The 22,634-nt window shown below is 43.8% G+C and overlaps 1 protein-coding gene across 11 annotated transcripts in view; it reads left to right on the top strand.

Moving 5' to 3' along the window:
• ptpn20 (protein tyrosine phosphatase non-receptor type 20) overlaps window positions 1-22,634 on the top strand; it is a 440,815-nt gene that overhangs the window by 101,707 nt on the left and 316,474 nt on the right. For all 11 annotated transcript variants that reach the window (XM_087982468.1, XM_087982474.1, XM_087982476.1 and 8 more), the window contains exon 5: window positions 185-370. In XM_087982468.1, the coding sequence (XP_087838594.1) occupies window positions 185-370 (186 nt within the window). The remainder of the gene's footprint in view (window positions 1-184; window positions 371-22,634) is intronic.

Consider the following 22,634-nt stretch of genomic DNA (forward strand, 5'->3'; position numbering starts at 1 on the left):
TTTGTCAAACCTAAAAGATTTAACTAACTGCTTCTCTTTCAAGAACTGAAGATCATCATGTTAAGTGCTATCATAATCGCAGCGCTCTGCATGTATAATGTACTGTTTGGGTAAAGGTTCCAGGTTTTGGGGTCTCTCTCTCCTTTCTCACTGGAATTGTTTTTCTCTGTTGTGCCCGTCACAGCCAGTCCAGCTCAGTGGCCAATTGAACCAGCTCCTACTGAGCATGTGCGAGGACCTGCCACACAAGAGAGTATCCTTGGAGACCATCGTAAATACCTGTGAAACGCATCGGCAGAACTTGGGACTGCCCCCAGCAAGCACCTGCTTAAGGAAGCTGGTTCAGCTGGTGCTGGGAAGTACGGCGGAGGTCAGTGATACAAAATTAGTCTTTGCACTTGTTCCTTTCTTATTTATTCATGGGATGAGAGTGTCACTGGCTAGGCCAACATTTATTGCCCATCCCCAATTGCCTAGAGAGCAGTTGAAGAGTCAACCACTTTGCTACGTGTCTGGAGTTACATGTAGGCCAGACTGGGTAAGGATGACAAATTTCCTTCCCTAAAGGGCATTAGTGAACCAGAAGGGTTTTCCCGGCACTTAACAATGGTTTTGCATCATCCTCAGATTCTTAATTACACATTTTAAATAACCATCTTCCACAGCAGGATTTGAACCTGGGTCCCAGGGACATTACCTGGGTCTCTGGATTAATAGTGTAGCAATGTTACTGCTAGGCCATCTCCCGCTCCCTGGTTCTGGCTGATTGCATCCTGCTCCAATCCGACTATGAACTGGGCTGTTACGTGGTACATTGTAATTCGCTTCCAACATTGCGGTGAGCAGTATTGGATTAAATAATTAAAACTCAAACCCAGAGGCTTGATTTTAATCAGCATCATCTCCAAGTACAGTGTGAGGATGCTCCTAGTGAAGACTTGCCGACACTCTGAAGTGTACTCCTTGTTATTTGCTCAGTGTGTTAACAGCAAGAGCCTTGCTGAAGTGTGTTATGGACCAGGCCTGACCTCTCAAAACCTTTCAAGGAAGCAGCCCAGACCCTAACGTTGCTAGCTGTTTTAAGCAGGTGTATAGTGGATAATCCAGGAATGATGCAGTTGGCCCAACCACTTAGTTTTAAACAAACGGAATTTATTTACAGGTTACCAAATGAAACGCAAACAAAAGAGAGCAGAATACAGAATAACAACCTATCCAAAAGCCCAACAGATTATCCCAACTTAATGATGCTGTTCCAAATACTTGCAACAATCCCCATAAACACCCCTTGGCACAAAAGTTAAAATCAAACACAGGGTCTTCCAGGAGAGATGTCAGAGAGAGGGAGGATCAGCATGGACCTGCTTCTTTGAGTCTAGCAGCTTCAGCACTGACTGCTTGTTAAAACCAAACCAAACCAGAGTAAGGCTGAGCTGGGAGAACTGGCCACTGCCCTTTCAATGTATAAGTGTTTTATTTTTTAACTCGAAACCCTTTTGCCTAAGGCAGTATCTATTAGTTATAATCAAACTGGCTCTTAAACCCATTCAAACCTAGACCTCCTGGAGTCTCTGCGTTTACAAACCCTCTGCAGGGTAACCTTGTTAAAGGAACAGCATCTTCACAAGTGTTAGTATTGTGGTTGGGACTTCTCCCTCCGATGCTGACCAACAGAGGTCAGGAATGTTTCCCAGTGTTGACTCGAGGCCTGGCTGGGTCACTGGCTGCGTCCACCACCTAAACTTGTTCATGCTCGCTGCAGGGACCTGGAGGCCAGTTGGTGCATCTTGGGTGGCTGTGGATAATTGGTCAAACTGGGCCACAGGTAAGAGGTGTCAGTCACCTATCGTGTGTGGATATGGGGTAGCTCTGCTTCACCCTTCCCTCCATACTCCTCCTATCCCACCTCCACAAAAGTGACCCATAACTGGGAGAGAGACGGACTCTGCCATTTCCATTTCAGGCCCAGTGGGAGCCAAAGTTCTGACCCTTTCAGTCTGAGCCACAGATTTTACTTGTCATTGAAAAATTGTAATTCCTTTTTTCAATAAACCATCTTTCTCTCTTACTAAGATTTCTGTCTTGGGCCTGCTACTGTGTTCCATCAAAGCCTCACCACAAGCTAGAGGACCAACACCTTATTTTCTGCTTCGGCATTTTGCAGTCTCCAGCATGATATTTAACAACTTCAAACATTAACCTCTGCCCTCAAATTTGATTCTCTCACCCCAAGGGCAGTGTCTTTTTGCGTCTTTTTGATTTAACTAGCAGAATTTTCTCTTTTGCATACTCACCATCAACACCTATCAGACATCCCTGTCATTGACTTACCATTAACACCTATTTTAGGTCTCTGTTAGTCCTTTACCACCATTAGCACTGCCTTTGTCTTTTTCTCTGGGTACCTTCAGCATCTATTTCACTCTCTCCTCCCTCTGTAAACTGCATAAAGCTCACCATTTTCATCCCCTTTCAATTCTGAACAAAAGTCCCATTGAACTTGAATTGCTTAACTTTGTTTCTGTCTCCACAGATCCGTGCCAGACCTGCTGGGCTTCTCCCAGCAATTCCTATTTTAATTTTCACTTTCCCGTCAAATTTTCATGGATGTGGGAATTCCATGGGCATTGCCTTCACCTATTGCATTTCCAGTTACCTATCCCCCAGCCCCACCCCCCTCCCTTTTATCTCTCAGCCCCCTTTGGCCACAAGCCTCATTCCTGATGAAGGGCTTAGGTTAAAACGTCAATTCTCTTCCTCCTCCGGATGCTGCCTAACCGGCTGTGGTTTTCCAGGTCAAATTCTACCCTGGTAAAATTTGGATCTGTTATGCCGCCCATGAATGGTACTGAATTGCAAAAACGTACCTGGTTCACAACTCCCTTTCAGGAAGGGAGCCATAGTGGCTCAATGGTCAACACTGCTGCCTCACACCTGGGTTTGATCCCAGCCTCAGGTGACTGTCTGTGTGGAGTTTGCAATTTCTCCCCGTGTCTGCATGGGTTTCCTCCCACAATCCAAAGATGTGCAGGTTAGGTGAATTGGCCATGCCAAAGTGTTTAGGGATGTGTAGGTTAGGTGCATTAGTCAGGGTACATGTAGAATAATAGGGTAGGGGAATGAGTCTGGGTGGGTTACTCTTTGGAGGGTCGGTGTGGACTTGGTGGACTGAAGGGCCTATTTCCACACTTAGGGATTCTATAAAGGGAACTTGCAGCCTGTGGTCTTCAACTCTAGTCTATCATATGCTGTTACCCCGGAGCAACTCTGGTAACTTGGTGAGTTCCTGAACTTTAGGACATTCCCCCACCCCAATCTGATGAAAGATCATTGAATGGAAATGGTCATTCTTTTCCATCCACAGTTACTGCCAGTCCTGCTGAGTTTTTCCAGCATTTTCATTGTCCGTGGTACTTTTCAAAAAATTGTTTAATGATTTGTTCCCATTCACTCAAGTCAAAGGCAACAGATTGTGATCTCAGTTAAAGGTAAAGTTGCTGCAGTCTTACCAAACCATAGGGCTGCTCTCTCAGAGAGAGAGAGAGACAGCTGGTGCTGGTTTAACCTGAGGGTCACCACGCCTCAGGCAAGGGGAGAGCTTGTGAAGGAGAGTCCTTCATGGGAACCTCAGGAATTGAACCCATGTGGTTGATGTGACTCTGCATCAGAAACCTGCTGTTGAGCCACCTGAGCTAATTGCACCCCCCCCCCCCCTTAAAAGGACCATAAAGGGGGATAGATCAGAAGAAACATTTTTAGAGAAAGATTTGTTGGAAAGTGCTTGCTATCAGGCCACTGGAGTCGCACATGAGTGAACATGCTTCCAGTTTTTTATTTGGTTGTTCCAATGTGGGTGTCACTGAAACGAGTCGAGAGTTTGATGCTGGAAAAGCACAGCAGGTCAGGCAGCATCGGAGGAGCCGGAGAATCGACGTTGTGAGCATGAGCTCTTCATCAGGAATGAGGTGGGGGGTAGCAGAGGGACTGAGAGAAAAATGGGAGGGCGGTGGGGCTGAGAGAAAGGTAGCTAGGAATGCGATAGGTAGATGAAGGTGGGGTTGAAAGTGATAGGTCAGAGTGGAGGGTGGGGCGGATAAGTGGGAAGGAAGATGGACTGGTCATGAGGGCGGTGCCGAGTTGGAGGGTTGGATCAGGGATGAGGTGGGGGAATGGGAGATGAGGAAACTGGTGAAGTTGACATCAAGTCCGGGTTGTTGGAGGGTCCCAAAGCAGAAGATGAGGTATTCTTCCTTCGGTCGTCAGGTGGCTAGGATTTGGTGGTGGAGGAGGCCCAGGACTGCATGTCCTTGGAGAAGTGGGAGGAGGAGGGGGCCACAGGACGGTGAGGTTATTGAGTGCATGTGTCCCAGAGATATTACCTGAAACATTCCGCAATTGGCGTCCTGTCTCCCCAGTGTAGAGGAGGCCACATTGAGAGCAACGAACATAGTAGATGAGGTGTTTGTAAGACCTTATGCTCGAAACGCCGACTCTCCTGCTCCTCGGATGCTGCCTGACTGGCTGTGCTTTTCCAGCATCACATTTTTTGACTCGAATCTCCAGAATCTGCAATCTTCACTTTCTCCATGTAAATACTGTGGCTGCAAGAGCAAGGAATCCTGCAGTGAGTAACTCATCTCCCAACTCCCCGAAACCTATCCATCATCGAAAAGGTACAAGTCAGGAGTGTGATGGAATACTCACCACTTGCCTCGATGAGTGCAGCTCCAACAACACTCAAGAAGCTTGACACCATCCAGGACAAATTGGCCAGCACCACATCCATAAACATGCACTTCCTCAACCACTGACCCTCAGTAGCAGCAGTGTACCATGCACTAGATGTGCTGCAGAAATTCACCAAGGCTCCTTCAACAGCACCTTCCAAACCCACAACCACTTCCGTCTAGAAGGACAAGTGCAGCAGATACATGGGAACACCACCACCTGCAAGTTCCTCTCCAAGACAGTCACCATCCTGACATGGAAAGATATCACCTTTCCTTCACTCTCACTGGGTCAAAATCCTGGAACTCTCTCCTTAACAGTTTTGTGAGTATACCTGCACCAAATAAATGGCAGTGGTTCAGGGAGAAAATTCACCACCACCTTCTCCTGTACCCTAGCTACCTTTGGTGACTTGTAAACATTTTACTAGACTCATGTGAGTACATGTGACAATAAAGTTAATTCAATTCAATTCAATTCAATTCAATTCAAGGGCAACAAGGGGTGGGCAATAACGTCGGTCTAGCCAGCAATACTCACATCTTGTGAATGAATTGATTAATAAAAGAAAATTAGAAATGAGAGCATGGGCTGACTAAACATGGAATCACTGAGGATATCTGCAGAGAGCAGAGTTCCAATCAGGAATTGAATAACTCAGCATTTATCCACTGAGCCACCAAAGGAATCAGAGGTAAACCTCAGTAAAATATTCTCTAAACAGTTTCTCATTGCAAAGGCACCGTGCAAATACCTCATGGCTGGGGGCAATCTGCATTCTCCATGATGGAAAGTAGCTGATCAGGCAAATATGTTTCCCAATCTTGTTACTAATTTAACAGACACAAAGCTGATTTGCATCTTTCTTTGCATGAGCCACATGTCATTTTGTTTAAGGTACCTTTGTCGAGCGAATTCTGGGCTCAGTGCCAGGGTGTCTCGGATTCAGATCCCAGCCAATCTCACACAGACTTCCCACTTTTTGAAGAAGGCTCAAGAATCAAACAGGGACTTTTGCGTCTTTGGCAATGAAACTGGAATCCAATCCCTGATTAAAATAAAGCCACTATCCCAACTTCACTTTGTGGTTCTCTATCATGAGACTTTCTATTAAACTCAGTAATTGTGCTGAGTGCTCTCAGCAGTTTCCACTCGGTCGAATTCAGGCAGCCAAAGCCCCCTGCAGTTTACCAGCTGCAGAGGAGGGTGGTTAGCTTTCCTGACAGCTTCTGAGCAATAGCAATTCCAGAGTATCTCTTCCAAATGCAACTTTCTTCAATCCAAGGAGCCTTGCGGATCACTAATGTCACATTAAACTGAACGCCCTCCAATAAAGCCCTCATTAATGATGCATTTGTTGCCTTCCTGTGTACCATCTGTGTTGCTGAGGGATAAACTCTACAGTTAATGATTGTTTGCCGCCAACAAGCTGCTGACACCATCTTGGATCATTATTGCCGCAAGTGTTTGTCAAATCCCACATGTGGATCTCGACAATTTGCAGAAAAGTGCTTCTTGCCCCTGAACAGTGGGAGCGCTGTTTGTTACTTGCACAAAAGCTTGTCAAAGAAATTTGGAAAACTAAAGTCAAAGATGGCCTTTCAGGAAGGGAAAAGCTGGAAGGGTTTGTTAAGATTACTTAGTGTGGCAATAGGCCCTTCGGCCCAACAAGTCCACACCGACCCGCCGAAGAGCAACCCACCCAGACCCACTCCCCTACATCTAACACTATGGGCAACTTAGCGTGGCCAATTCACCTAACCTGCACGTTATTTTTGGACTGTGGGAGGAAACTGGAGCATCCGGAGGAATCCCACGCTGACACGGGGGAGAACGTGCAAACTCCACACAGTCGCCTGAGGTAGGAATTGAACCTGGGTCTCTGGCGCTGTGAGGCAGCAGTGCTAACCACCGTGCCACCTGTTTCTTGGTGTTTGGTCAAGGAGGGCCTTGAGCCCATATGGAACGACCCTTGAAGTTGATGGGAAGCCTTTAAACAGAGTCTGATTGCCAGCTTTCCCAATGGCAAGCTGATAAAACATTGGCAAATTATCCCAGCAATTGAAATCCCAAAACTAGAATCAACTGTACTGAGCAGTTGCCTGTACCAAAACCTTACCAGGAAATGGTCAGTGAGGCATCGAGAAGATTCTTAACGAGAGAGTGGGGAGCCCATGAAAGTCTCTGTCACAGAAAGTGGTTGAGGCCAAAACATTGAATGTTTTCAAGAAGGCGTTTTATATAGTTCTTCGCTAAAGGGATCAAAGGCTATTGGGCGAAAGCAAGAATGGGGTCGGCTATGATCATATTGAATGGCGGAATAGGCTCAAAGGGCTGAATAGACAGGAAGGCGGCTGGAAGAACACAGCAAGCCAGGCAGCATCAGGAGGTGGAGAAGTCAACGTTTCGGGTGTAACCCTTCTTCAGGAGTGGGGTGGGTGTGGGGCGAGTTGCAGATAAAGGGGATGGCGAGGGCACTTTGAAGACATTCTCTGCCTTCTTCGAAGGGCTGAATGGCCTACTTGTGCTGCTATTTTCTATGTTTCTTTGAAAAAACCTGCGGTATCTTTTCTTGGGTGTTAGGATGTCGAAAAAGGTAAAAGCTGCCTATCCTTTGGTGCGTTTCATACTGACTGCTATAGCGACAGGTGGAGGAAAGCTTTAAACAGTAGTGAAAATGATATAATCCAAGATCTCTCATCCTTAGTATTGTGCAACTGTCTTCCTGTTTCAAGCCTTTTAGTTTGAGTGCAAACCATTAGTAAGAGACACAATGTTCCCCTATTCACTGACACGCATCGAGATTTAAATGATTGTTTTCACTGTTTTCAATTTGTTTCTCAATAATATAACTTAAAACATTATCACTTTGTAAGGAAAGGCTTAAACACATCAAATAATTTCTGCAAAAGTTGTTTGTTATTGCAAGTTGTTTCCATGACACTGTATTTACCCCACCATCATACTCGTCAGTCCCATCCTCTTACTTGGATCTCCTTGTCTCAAATTTTGTCTTCGCTATTCAGTTTGTGTTCAAGCCCTGATTTCAGGCCTCTGTCAGCTCCAGTGTACAATTAGAATCCTTACAGTGTGGAAGCAGGACATTTGGCCCAGCGAGTCCACACCAACCCTCACCCAGTCACAGCCCGCTACCCTATAATCCTGCATTTCCCATGGTTAATCCATTTAGCCTGCACATCTCTGGATACAATGGGTAATTTAGCATGGTCAGTCCCCCTAACCCACACATCTTTGGACTGTGGGAGGAAAGAGCTGAAAAATGTGTTGCTGGAAAAGCGCAGCAGGTCAGGCAGCATCCAAGGAGCAGGAGAATCGACGTTTCGGGCATAAGCCCTTGTTCAGAATAATGTTTCCTGAGGCTGGAATTGAACCTGGGTCCCAAGCAATGTAAGGCAGCTGAGTCACCATGCTGCCCTGCGATAACGTAAAATTTTAGCCCATCACTTCAGTCCACATTATTCTCTGAGCAATGGAAAAGTACTGTTCACAGTTTACCCATTTTGTTCTCGAATTCCTATTCCCTCCTTTTCCATTCAGCTATTCAAATCAAGTCTTCATTGTTGACTTTGTTTCTGCTTCAGTCACTCTCTGTGGAAGTGAATCCTACAGCCACACAACTCCCTCGTAAAAGAGGTGATAATGCTCACTGGTTTGGTATCTAAGCATTCTTGACTCTTGTTGAAAACTTTTGCTTGAGAAGTCTTTGCCAAATTCTTTCTCAATAGTAAACACTTCTGGACCATTGTCACCTAGTTTACATCATTGTCATGAGGAAAGCCTTGAATGGTTCCAGTTTTGCTTAATACAAGGCAGCATATTGGTGAATGCATGTTGTATTCTTTCTAAAGTATCAATAATACTTTTCTCATATACAGCCTGATTGTGCATGGAATACCCAAAATAAAGTCTTTGTAGAAAGTTCCTCGAGCCTGATCTGCTACTCTAGACCATCTTACCTCAATACCACTTTCTTGAACTATCCCCATATCCCTTGATGTCTTTGAATTCTAGAACTCTATCGGCATGCTCAATGACTGAACCTCTGCAGCCCTCTGAGATGGAAGAAGTGAGGACTGCAGATGCTGGAGATCAGAGCTGAAAATGTGTTGCTGGAAAAGTGCAGCAGGTCAGGCAGCATCCAAGGAACAGGAGAATCGACATTTCGGGCATAAGCCCTTCTTCATCCCTCTGAGATGGCCAATGCTAAGTATTCACTAAAACTTCAAATTCATTCTCATCTCAGCCCTAAAGGCTTGCTCCTTTTTTTTCTGAGACCATGTCCCCTATTGAGACAAGCCTCCAGCAAGGCTGAAAGTCCTTTCTACTTTATTTAGCACTTACGGTCATAGAGATGTACAACACGGAAACAGACCCTTCAGTCCAACCCGTCCATGCCGACCAGATATCCCGACCCAATCTAGTCCCACCTGCCAGCACCCGGCCCGTATCCCTCCAAACCCTTCCTATTCATATACCCATCCAGATGCCTTTTAATGTTACAATTGTACCAGCCTCCACCACTTTCTCTGGCAGCTCATTCCATACACATACCACCCTCTGCGTGAAAAAGTTGCCCTTAGGTCTCTTTTATATCTTTCCCCTTTCACCCTAAACCTATGCCCTCTAGTTCTGGACTCCCCCACCTCAGGGAAAAGACCTTGTCTATTTATCCTAACCATGCCCCTCATGATTTTATAACCCTCTATAAGGTCATCCCTCAGCCTCCAACGCTCCAGGGAAAACAGCCCTAGCCTATTCAACCTCTCCCTATAGCTCAAACCCTGGCAACATCCTTTTAAATCTTTTCTGAACCCTTTCAAGGTTCACAACATCTTTCCGATAGGAAGGAGACCAGAATTACACACAATATTCCAAAAGTGGACTAACCAATGACCTGTATAGCCACAACATAACCTCTCAACTCCTGTACTCAATACTCTGACCAATAAAGGAAAGTATACCAAATGCCTTCTTCACTTGCAGAATTCTGTAAGTTTCAACCAATTAAGCGCTCAAGAATTTAGGTCAGGTCTTTTTGATTTCACATAGGACCATCCCGTAATCTTGGGGATTAATTTGGTGCACGCCTCTGTGACAAGTGTATCCTCTCTTGGGTAAGGGGTCTAAAGCTGCATGTAATATTTCAGATGCATCTCACCAATGGTGTGTATAATTGTAGCAAGACGTCATGACTCCTGTACCCAATTACCCTTGCAATAAAGGCCAACATAACAAAGAAGAGTGCAGTACAGGAACAGAACCCAGGTCTACCAAGTCTGTGCCAACACATGATACCTTTCTAAATTGAAAACCTCCTGCCTCCTATGTGGTCCGTATCCCTCTATTCCCCTGTCTATTCATGTATCTGTCAAGGTGCCTCTTAAACATCTTCTTCTATCTATGTATCTTCTTCTATCACCTTCTCTGGCTGTGCATGCCAGGCACTTATCACCCTTTATGTAAAAATCCCTGTCTCTCACGTTTCCCCCCAACTTTTACGTTAAACCTATGTCCCCTGGTGATTGACATTTCTACCCTGGGAAAAAGACCCTGACTATCCGTTCTATCCTTGCCTTGCATGATTTTGTAAACTTCTATCAGGTTGCCCCTCAGCTTCCAATATTCAAGTAAAACCAAGTTTGTCCAATCTCTCCTCAGATATTACCCTCCAAACCAGGCAACATCTTGGTAAATCTTTTCTGTACCCTCTCCAAAGCTTCCACCTCCTTCTGGTAGTGTGGTGACCGAACTATACAAAATATTCCAAATGTGGCCTAACTAAAGTTCTATACAAGTGCAATATGACTGTGCCCCAGCTGATGAAAGCAAGCATGCAATATGTCTTCTTGACCTTATTCATCTGTGTTGTCACTTTCAGGGAACTGTGGACCTGAATGTCTTGATCCCTCTGAACGTTAATGATTCTAAGGGTTGTGCCATGTTACTGGTAACTTCCCTCCTGCATTAGAGCTTCCAAATTGTTTTACCTCACATTTGTCTGGATTAAATTCCACCTGCTATTTCTCTGCCCAAGTCTCCAGCCTATCTATCTATATCCTGCTATACCCTCTCTATCTGCAGCTCCCCCAACCTTTGTGTCGTCTGCAAACTTACCAATTAGGCCACGTACATTCTCCTCCAAATTGCTTATATATGTTACAAACAATGGGAGCCCCGGCACTGATCCCTGCAAAACATAACTGGTCATAGATCTCCAGTCAGAAAAAAACACCCCTCCAATCCTACTGTCTGTCTTCCATGACCAAGCTGGTTCTGTATCCATCTGACCAGCTCTTTGCGGATCACATGTTACTTCACCTTCCGTATCATCTTGCCATGAGAGACCTTGTCAAACGCCTTGCTAAAGTTCATGGAGACAACATCTACTGTCTTGCCATCATCAATCTTCTTCGTCACTTCCTCAAAAAACTTAATCAAGTTTGTGAGACACGATCTCCCCCACACAAAGTCATGCTGCCTGTCGCTGATCAACCCATACTTTTCCAAATGTGAATGAATCCCATCCCTAAGAATCTTCTCCAACAATTTCCCTACCACTGATGTAAGGCTCACCAGCCTGCAATTTCCCCAGTTATCCTAATTGCCTGTTTTATACTCCAGACAACATTGGCTATTCTCCATTATTTCCATTTGCCTTGCTAATTGCTTTCTGTGCCTACATGTTGGTTTCAGTGACTATATATCAAAGGGAACCTAGGTCAGATTGGATATCAGTCCTTCCCAATTTTCCACCAGTTTAAAAAGTTCCTTTCAGGATGCACCTTCTTTCTTTGGGCTTTTAATTTTCGGTGGCTCCTTCTTCATTCTGACCATCTCTTTTGTTAGTTGATAGAGTCATGTCATAACATTCTGTGTTTGTGTCCATGTATGGGGATATTTAGATTCTCACACAAATTTGGAAGATTTCATCAATATCCCCAACAATCATCAACCCTGCATTAAATATTAAACCACAATACACAACAAAAGCATTACTTTTCTCAACATGACAGCTTTTAATTGGCACAGGTTAGCAGCGAACGCTTTTCTTAAAATAACTGACAGACACTTCTACACACGTAAAGCCATCCCCCAAACATATTTTCCAAATTGTTGAGGTCACAGCTGATGCATTTCCATCACCTGCACAAAGTTATATTATTTTAACCTGGCAATTAATACCATTTTTACTGCATCTCAGATCTCAGTCTCAGGTTTAAATTTAGCGGGTAGGTGAGAGGGGTTGGGGAGGTTTGTGGCTGTGGTTGAGGAGCAGCTTCTTATAGTTTCTTCCATGTTATTTTTAGAGACGATGTTTCCCTTGTTGAATGTCCCCATGAATAATTTCTTTTTACAAATTCACCCTCTGCCCATGTGTCCTCCTATCAAAGTGCACATTCTTACACTTATCTACATTATACTCCATCTGCCATTGTAGTGATTGTTACGAGGTCAGTCAGCCTGATATTGTAGATTATGAGATGCCTGATTGGAACTTTTAATCTGGTTCAGTAAGGGAGCCCTAGCTGACATATCAAATGAGTGAGTGTCAGAGGTAGTATCTGACTCTGAGGTAGTACTAAGCTCAAGGTCTATTTATAGTCATAGTCATAGAGCCATACAGCGTGGATGTAGACCCTTCAGTCCATGCCGAACATAATCCCAAACTAAACTAGCCCCACCTGCCTGCCCTTGGCCCATATCCCTCCAAACCTTTCTTATTCATGTACTTACCGAAGTTTCTTTTAAATGTTGTAAATTGTGTCCACATCCACCACTTCCTTAGAAAGTTCATTCCACATGCAAACTACCCGCTGTGTGAAAAATTGGTCCCCAAGTCTTTTTTAAATTCTCTGATCTCTCACTTTACAAATATGCCCCCTAGTTTTGAACTCCCTCACCCTAGTGAAAATACATCTGCCATTCACCTGATCTATACTCCTCATGATTTTATAAGCCTCTGTAAGGTCACCTCTCAATCTCCAGTGAAAAAAGTCCCAGTCTATCCAGCCTTTCTGTATAACTCAAACCTTCCACATCCAGGAACATCCTGGTAAACTCTTCTAAACCCTCTCCAGCTCAATAATTTCCTTTCTAAAGGGTGACTTGGTGACAGGATAGCTGCCTCTGTAGAGTTATTTCAAACATATTTTTGACTACACACTCAGCAAGTTCAAATCCCCTTGAAACCTCTTTGAATCCTCCTCACAATACAACAATTGGAAGTGTTACATTAAGTCTTCATTCAGTAGCTGATTTTAAAGCTCAGTTCTGTGCACAATTTGGAAACATTAACCTTGACGATGATACTTAACTGAGATGTTAATTCTCACCAGCCACTTGCACTCTATTGAATGATTTAACTCCCCATGTTGGACAGCTATTGCTTGAGGAAATGGTGTTCTTTAAAATAATTAAAATGAGAGTCAATATTTTGTTCATGATTAATGGACTGTCTTTTAAGATTTTTATCATGCAGGTCCACTCAAAAAAAATGGAATCACAATCTTTGGTATAGATTGTGCTAGAGACCAAGATCTGATACTACAGATCCTCATAGTTGTCTCTTCTGACAAAAATCAGAATGGCATTGGATTTGTTTTAAGACCATGTCAACCTGAGATGCTGATTTTAATATCCTGTGAACTGTTTCCCCAACACTTTCAAAAGGGGTGGCTCAGTGGGTAGTGCTGCAGCCTCACAGTGCCAGGACCTGGGTTCGATTCCACCCTCGGGGGACTGTGTGGAGTTTGCATGTTCACCACGTGTCTGCATGGGTTTCTTCTGGGTGCTCCAGTTTCCTCCCACAGTCCAAAGATGTGCAGGTCAGGATGGATTGGCCATTGGGAAATGCAAGGTTACAGGGATAGGGGAGGGGGGTGGGTCTGAGTGGCATGCTTCTTCAGAGGGTCAGTGTGGATTAGATGGGTGGAATGGCCTGCTTCCTCAGGCCATTCTGTGATTGTCCATCATACTGGAAATATAATCACTGCTGCTTTGCTTGAAAAGAATCGCTTTCCTCTTACCTGGTTCTCCTTTTATCATTCTCCCTTTGTAGCTTCCCTTGGCCTTTATAAAAAATTAACCATATTTGCTATTTTTGTATCATGTGCACATGTTGACATTATATCTTGTAAGAATGCATCCAAAGGAAATAACTTGTGTTGATATAGAACCTTACAAAACCTCAGAGCTTTTCAAAATACTTTACAACCATTAAAACATCAATTATTTGTCTAATTATTAATTCAAAGTACTGTTCTTCTTCCAATTGTGCCAGGAGATGTTTTAAATCAAAGGGGCCAGTTGGTTCCTCAGTATAATATTTTACCTGACAGTGTGGTACTCCAGTGAAGTAGAACTCTGGAATATGTGCTCATGCCTCAGAATCTCCTGCCCACAGTGAACAGAACTGGCTGTGAGCTAAACTCTCAAGGATGCTATTATTCACTTCCAACCATTTTATAATGCTGCCCTTCATGCCTCTTTTGTTTTTCAATTTTCATAGAATCATTGACTCCGTACTGTGTGGGAGTAGGCTACTCAACCCAATATGTCCACACCTACCCTCCGAAGAGCATCCCATCCAGACACCTCCACCTCCCCCTCCCCCCACCCATCCCTGTTACTCTGCTTTTCCCATGGCTAATCCGCCTAATCTGCTCATCTTTGGACTGTGGGAGGAAACCGGAGCACCTAGAGGAAATCCATGCAGACACTGGGAGAATGTGCAAACTTTACACAGACAGTCACCCGAGTGTGAAATGGAACCCGGGTCCCTGGCGCTGTGAGGCAGCAGTGCTAACCACTGAGCCACTGTGCCACCCCTGTCATTTTAATGAGATTTGTGACCCTTCCCCAGATGCATTAGTCTTAATTTTCCCCAATAATATTCCAGTTGGTACCATCGCAGAGGGTATCCTAAAGTCCATGTGCATGACATCAATTCAGCTTCAATTCCCACCCTAGTATAACGTTTGAAAGAAAATATTTCTGGTTTCTGTAATTACTAAAACTGGTTCTATCTCCTTTTCCAAAAATACCTGCTCCATTAAAAGGAAATCTGAAACAAAAACAAATTGCTGGAGGAACTCAGCAAATCTAGCAGCATCTGTGGAGAGAAAACAGTCAACATTTCGACTCTTCTTCACTGACCCTTCTTCAGAACTGATAGGTTGGAAAAGCTGGGATATATACTGAAGATAGGGGGTGGGGTGTGTGTGCTAAAAGGAGTGACTGAATAAGTGGAGATGGACCCCAGAGACATATAAGTAATGGTAGGCTAAGGTAGGCTAGGGATAGCTAATGGTAGGCTAAGGAAGGAGAAAAACCGATAATGGGAACTATAAGAAAAATGGATTGGCTGTGCTGAAAGCAGTCCATGTGATGACAATGTGTGGGAGTGGGTAAAGGACAGAAAAGGTGTTCAGGCCCCAAAATTATTGAACTGTTTATGGAGTCCTGAAGGCTGCAGGGTCCTCCAAGTGGAAAATGAGATGCTGTTCTTCCAGGTTGTGATGAGCCTCACTAGAGCACTGCAGCAAGCCTGAGACAGAGATATTGGCCAGGGAACAGGGTGGGTGTGTTGAAGTGACAGAGAACTGGAAGCTCAGTGTAATTTTTACAGACAGAATGTAGATGTACTGCAAAGAGGTCACCCAGTCTGCGTTCTGTCTCCCCAGTGTAGAGGAAGTCACATTGTGGGCAGCAAATACAGTAGACGAGATTGAGCAAAGTGCAGGTAAATCACTGCTTTACCTGGAAGGTGTGTTTGGAGGCTTGGACAGTGAGGAGGGAGGTAAATCACTGCTTTACCTGGAAGGTGTGTTTGGAGGTTTGGACAGTGAGGAGGGAGGTAAATCACTGCTTTACCTGGAAGGTGTGTTTGGAGGCTTGGACAGTGAGGAGGGAGGTAAATCACTGCTTTACCTGGAACGTGTGTTTGGAGGCTTGGACAGTGAGGAGGGAGGAAGCAAACAGGCAGGCGTTACACTTTCTGTGTTTGCAGGGGAAGGTGCCATAGGGGTGTGGGGGCATGTTCGGAATGACGGAGGAGTGGACCAGGGTGTCCTGGAGGGAATGATACCTGTGGAATGCTGACAAAGGTGGGCGCCATTGTCCATTCTACAGGCCTCTGACTGGCACCCACACCCAGTCGAGAAATATGTACAAGGAATTTCCTTGATCAACTTTCCAGTTTTTACCAAGGGAGAATCCTGGAGGAGTATCTGAGTGGTAATATGATTAGAACATCTGCAAATTTGTTCATAGTCCTAAAATGTATTCATTGAGTGCCGGCACCTTCTCTCCGTTCAGATTAACAAACCTGTCAAGGATCTCCAAATTGTCCATCAGAATGTGAATCATTTGACTCTCAAACCCTTCAAGATGTGTTTCCTTTCAGGGATCCTCCTTAGTAAAGACTTATTAAAAACCTTTGCCATTGTTTGAACATTGTTGACAGATTGACGTTCCCTACATCTCAAGGGTACCAGCTCACTTCAAAAAAATATCATTTTGCTGATGTACTTTTCAAAATGATGTTTTGATATTGCGTTGAATTTTTCTCCTCTTATTCCCAATGGCTTTCCTTATTTTCTCACGTTTCGCTTTGAGTTTTTGTAATTTTTCACACTGTGCTGATGGACCTCTGTTTTCAGGTTTTACTGGATTAATTTTTTTTCATATGCAACATTCCAAAATTACAATTAAAATTCTGGAATGGAATGCTTTGTAGTCCCTGCTTGAAAATAGTTCTCACTGTGGCTCTGCTTGAAGAATGCCCAGGGTCAGCTTGCCCCCTGCGTCTCCTTGGGAACCAATCCAAGGCCTACCTTACCTGACCTACATACCAAAACAACTGGATGCAGTGACCCAAATCTACCTGTAGACACATTAGCTTACAAAGCAAAGCTACGGGGTCAACAAGCTGTCTTAACTTTTGTTTTTGGATTTAGCCCATAACATATGATACCTGTAAAAGTTTCTGAATCTAGTACTTTCCAAAGTAGTTGGCTCAAACAATCGGACTAAAGAAAGACAACTGAATTGTTCCAGACTTGGCAAACCTCCAGAGTTGACAAGACTTTTCCAAATTAAAGACTGATCTACGGACAGGAGAAAAAATACATAATACGGGCATGAATAAGGAGTTATTTTCTTTACTAAAAAATTCTTTGTTCCCATTTACTGATTGTAATTGAACTAGGAATGGTGGATGATGGGAAAGAACCTTTTCACTAAATGTCAAGAATAGTTATATTTGACAATAATGTGTCTGCTCACTTTTCAATGAATGTGGGAGGTCTGGGTGCCATGAATCTTGTCAAGATGGATGATTAGTTCCAGAAGCTGGAAGCAGTTGGAGGCAGAAGATCATGTGATGACACCTCCAAGCTGATTCCCAATCAAGGGTGACATTTGCTATCAATTGTGAAACACTTCAAAATCTTGAGTTAACCAAATAATTACCAGGAAGGCTGGTTGTAAATGCATTACCAGTCCAAATTTATGATTAGATTAGATTCTCTACAGTGTGGAAACAGGCCCTTTGACCCAACCAGTCCACACCGACCAGACCCATTTCCCTCTGACTAATGCACCTCACACTACAGGCAATTTAGCATAGCCAATTCACCTGACCTGCACATCATTGGATTGTGGGAGGAAACCGGAGTGCCCGGAGGAAACCCACGCAGACATGGGGAGAATATGCAAACTTCACACAGTCACCTAAGACTGGTCTTGGAGGTCTTGTGGCACAGTAAATAGCTTTCTGAGACAGAAAGTCTAGGTTCAAGACCCACTCCAGCAGTTAACAGAAAAGGAAGACACATTAATAAAATGACCAAAAATCTTGATTGTCAACCCACAATTCCTTGCAATGCGCCTTAAACAGATGTTAAGAAGGGGCTGGTCTTTGGATCAGCTATGTTTGATGTGGAGTGATACCCCTTAATGCTAAGTGATCTTTTGCAGGAAAACTAAGCAATAAAAAAAATATACAAATTTGCGCCATGTGTCTCATGTATTTCTAATGCAGGAAATAATTAGTATTTAATTTTGATGCAGACTCAAATAGTATTTGCAATTCTGAAACAGGCCATTTGCAGCAAATTATCTTAGTTGGCATTCGTACTGCAGAAGGTCTTTTCCCTGAGTTGGGGAAGTCTAGAACTAGAGGACATAGGTCTCCCCTCTCACCCTAAACCTAAGGGCAGCTTTTTCACACAGAAGGTGGTGCGTATATAGAATGAGGTGCCAGAGGAAGTGGTGGAGGCTCGTTTATGTACAACATTTAAAAGATTCTGGATGGGCATATGAATAGAAAGAGTTTAGAGGGGCATGGGCCAAGTGCTGGCAAATGGGACTAAATTGGTTTACGATATCTGGTCAGCTCAATGACTCTATGTGCCTCCTCCTGCCTCTCTTCATCTCACCTTACCAGAATGATCGTCTCTTCCCTCCTCCCTCATGTTCTTATTGAGCTTCCTCAGTGGAGGTGAACCGCTCGGAGAGAGAGGCCTTTTCCAACAACATAGTGTAGGGTGCTGTAACGAAAGATTCCTGTTCCTACTGGCCCACAATCAATGCTAGAAAATCCCTTAATCCCCTGCGTGTGACCATTCCTGCCTCCCCTCAGCTTCCTGCTTTCCCAGAGCCTGGAAAATCCAGACTGCAGGCATCAAATTGAAGAATGTGCTAATAGGTGAGTTATGTTGCCCCCAAAGACATTCCCGCCCTCTTGAAGGATGGTTCGCTAATTTTCACAGATTGGAAATAAGCTTCAGGATTTAACAGCCACTTTGAGAATTTAACATGCATCTCTACCCCCACAGCATGCATGTGTATATACACACACTTATGTTCGTTAACACTCACTCACTCACGCATTCATTCTCTCTCTCTCTCTCTGATTGGTTCATCCTTTTCCATTTAGACATAGGGATGCAATCAGTTGCAAAGCAACAGGAGCAAGCATTAACCACTATGGTACATGGAGTCTTATACTCCATTCATGCATTAACCTACATTACAAACCTGCTCCAGACTACCCTTCACCCAAAGCTTTTATTGTGCCTCCAGTTACTGAGCTCACTTGCCTAAAGCATGTATATGTCAAACAGACATGAGCAATAGCTGATTGAGTGCTGTTGATACAAACCTAGAAAGGCCACCAATGTGAGTGACGGGAAATCAATAGGAAACTTGAACATTAATCGGCATCCCCCATATTTGAATAACTCAGTGTTGACACTTACTGTCTTGAACAATGTATTAGATGGAGGCTGGTATTTGTCAAAGATTACAGCGCACATGTCAGTGTCCGAAGGAAACGGAATAGAAGTACAGGGGGACATCAGAAATTAGCCTTTAGTTTTCGAATCAGTATTGTATTTATTTACTTAGTAAATTCAAATCCCCAAAGCCAAGCAATCACCTCCTCAATTAGAGTCATACAGCATGGAAACAGACCCTTATGTCCAATTCATCAATGTCAATGGCCTAGTGGTATTGTCGCTGGACGATTAATCAAAAAGTCAGCCAATGTTCTGGGGATCTGGGTTCAAATCCTGCCATGGCAGTTGGTGGGATTTGAATTCAAGAATGGCTTATGGGTGGCACAGTGGCTCAGTGGTTAGCACTGCTGCCTCACAGCACCAGGGTCCCAGGTTCGGTTCCAGCCTCGGGTGACTGCCTGTGTGGAGTTTGCACATTCTCTGCGAGTCTGCATGGGTTTCCTCCGGGTGCTCTGGTTTCCTCCCACAGTCCAAAGATGTGCAGGTGAGGTGAATTGGCCATGTTAAATTGCCCGTAGTGTTAGGTGCATTAGCCAGAGTGAAATGGGTCTGGGTGGGTTACTCTTCAGAGGGTCAGTGTGGAGTTCTTGGGCTGAAGGGCCTGTTTCCACACTGTAGGGAATCGAATCTAAAATCAACCAGTTTCCCAAACTAGACTACTCCAACTTGCCCCCATGTGGCTTATATCCCTCTAAACCTTTCCTATTCATGCACCTATCCAAATGTCTTTTAAATGTTGTAACTGTACTTGCATCTACCACATCCTTTGGCAGATCATTCCACACACAAACCACTTTCTGTGTAAAAATGTTGTCCCTCTTGTCTTTTTTAAACCTTTCTCCTCTCACTTTAAAAATACATCCCCCAGTTTAGAGAAAATGCAGCTGCTATTTACCTTATCTATGTCCCTTATGATTTGATAAACCTCATTTGCTCCAGTGAAAAAACTTCCAGCCTTTCCTCAAACCTTAAACCCTCCATTCCTGGTTAACCTTTTCTGAATCCTGTCCAGTGTAATAATCTCCTTCCTATAAAAGGGTGACCAAAATTGCCAGTATTCCAAAAATGGCTCACCAATATCCTGTACAGCCACAACATGGCATCCCAACTCCTGTACTCAGTGCTCTGACCGATGAAGGCAAGCATGTCAAATATCTTCTTCACTATCCTGCCTCTCTGTGACGCCACTTTCAAAGAATTATGTACCTGCTCCCATAGGCCTCTCCATTTGACAACACTCCTAGAGCCATACCATTAACTATTTAAGTCCTGGCCCTTGTTTGTCTAACTAAAATGCAACACCTCACATTTATCTAAATTAGATTTCATCTGCCATTCCTCAGCCCACTGGCCCAGTTAATCAAGATCCCATTGATCTCTTCGATAACCTTCTTCACTGGCCACTGTACCACCAATTTTGATATCATCTACAAACTTACGAACCTTGCTTCCTGATTTCTAGTCATAGGGTCGTACAGCATGGAAACAGACCCTTCGGTCCAACTCGACCATCTGACCTAGTCCCATATGGCAGCAGTTAATGTTTATCCAACTAAACCCTTCCTATTCATACACCCATCCAAATTCCTTTTAAATGTTATAATTGTACCCGCCTCCAACACTTCCTCTTCCACACACATACCACCCTCTGGGTGAAAAGATTGCCTCTCAGGTCCTCTTAAATCTTTCTCTTCTCACCTTAAATCTATGCTCTATATTTTTGGATTCCCCTATCCTGGGATAAAGACCTTGGCTATTCCCCCTATCCATGCCCCTTATGATTTTATAAACCTCTACAAGGTCACCCCTTCGCCTCCAATGTTCCATGGAAAAAAAGCACTAGCCTGTTCAGCCTATCCCTATCACTGAACTCCCTCCCTAAGGGCAATATTGGTCAACCTACAGCATATGGACTGCAGTGGTTCAAGAAGGCAGCTCACCATTGCCTTCTGAAGGGCAACTAGGCACGGGCAATAAATGTTGGCCAGCCAGCGAAACCCACATCCCACAAATGAATAAAACAAAATGGAGTTGGATAGTTCATGATCTTGAAAATGTGAGAAATAATTCTATATTTTATTAATTAAAAATATTATCTATACAAGGATCACGCATCTTAATCGCTTGCCTTGTCGATTCTTCCTCTTGAGAATGAGCGGGATTGTGGGACTAACTGAAGAACTCTTTCAAAGTACTAGCACAGGCATGTTGGGCCAAATAGCCTTTGCTGTACTGAGAGATTCTCTGCATTTCTTGGGAGCTTTATATTGCTTTTCATCACACCCCGTGCAAGACTGAAAGACCTACAAATTAAAATGGTTGACTCATTCAATTGAATGGACATGGAATCAAGTGTCTTTTTTTCTTTTGGGGGAATCTAAACAATAGTGTTAAACTTTGAGCCAAACGAGTGAAATCAGGAAGCACTTTCTCACACAAAGGAAAATGGACATCCAAGTCCCAAAAAGGGTGTGATTACTGGGCCAATCAAACCTTCTTCACTGAAATCAGTGAGTTTCCATTATATCAGGTAGGCATTTTCTAGTCAACTTGTTTAGAGATGTATGACTCATCTCTTGAGCATGTGAGACTTAAACTCAGGCCTCCTGGCACAGAGATAGGGTCACCAATACTGCACCACAAGAGCGCTATCATTAGTTCAGATAGATATTTATCCCCATCATTAGCTCAGGTAGATATTTCCTAGTCAATCTTTTTAGAGATGTTATTATAGGGGAATTGTAATTGTATGTTAGAGATGTTATAATAGGGGAATTGTTATTATATGTTAGAGATGTTATTATATGTTATATCATCGGGGAGGCAATGGCCTAGTGATATAATCGATGGCCTGTTAGTCCAAAGACCCAGATAATGTCCTGGGGACCCTGGTTTGAATCCTGCCAGAGCAGATGATGGAATTCAATTAAAAATCTGGAATGAAGAGTTCAGTGATGACCATGAAACAATTGTCGGGAAAATCCCATCTGGTTCACTAATGTTCTTTAGGGAAAGAAACTGCTATCCTTACCTGGTCTGGCCTACATGTGACTCTAGACCCACAGCAATGTGGTTGGCTCTTAACTGTGGGATGGGCAATAAATGCTGGGCGAGCAGCAATGCTCTCATCCCATGAATTAATAAATAAAAAGTATACATCTCTGGAGCAGGTGGGACTTGAACCGGGCTCTTAAGTCAGAGGTAGAGACACTACCATGGCACTACAAGAGTCCTATCATTAGCTCAGGTATCAGTTGTGGTTTCATGAGGTTCAGGCACTGATTAGCTTTCATCAATATGATGGTGAAGCAAGCTTTAAGGTTGGGTTTAGCAACACTGTCTTATTGTATTTTCATTTCCAGCACCGGCAGTGTTTTGCTCTTATTTTCTTGGCGAATAAGGAATATTTTAGACTTATTAATAATTGCAAAAGCACATATTACATTCTGTGCCAATTCTATGGTTAATGTCTGTGTGAAACATGTATGGTCATCTGCTACCAATCTTTGTGCTGCACAGAACAAAGGAAAAGAACAAAGAACAGTACAGCACAGGAGCAGGCCTTTCGGCCCACTGAGCCCATGC

The sequence above is a fragment of the Chiloscyllium plagiosum genome, unplaced genomic scaffold (assembly GCF_037043375.1).
Source record: "Chiloscyllium plagiosum isolate Xiang-an unplaced genomic scaffold, Cpla_swu_hap1 HiC_scaffold_43, whole genome shotgun sequence".
In the NCBI taxonomy this organism is placed as follows: Eukaryota; Metazoa; Chordata; class Chondrichthyes; order Orectolobiformes; family Hemiscylliidae; genus Chiloscyllium; species Chiloscyllium plagiosum.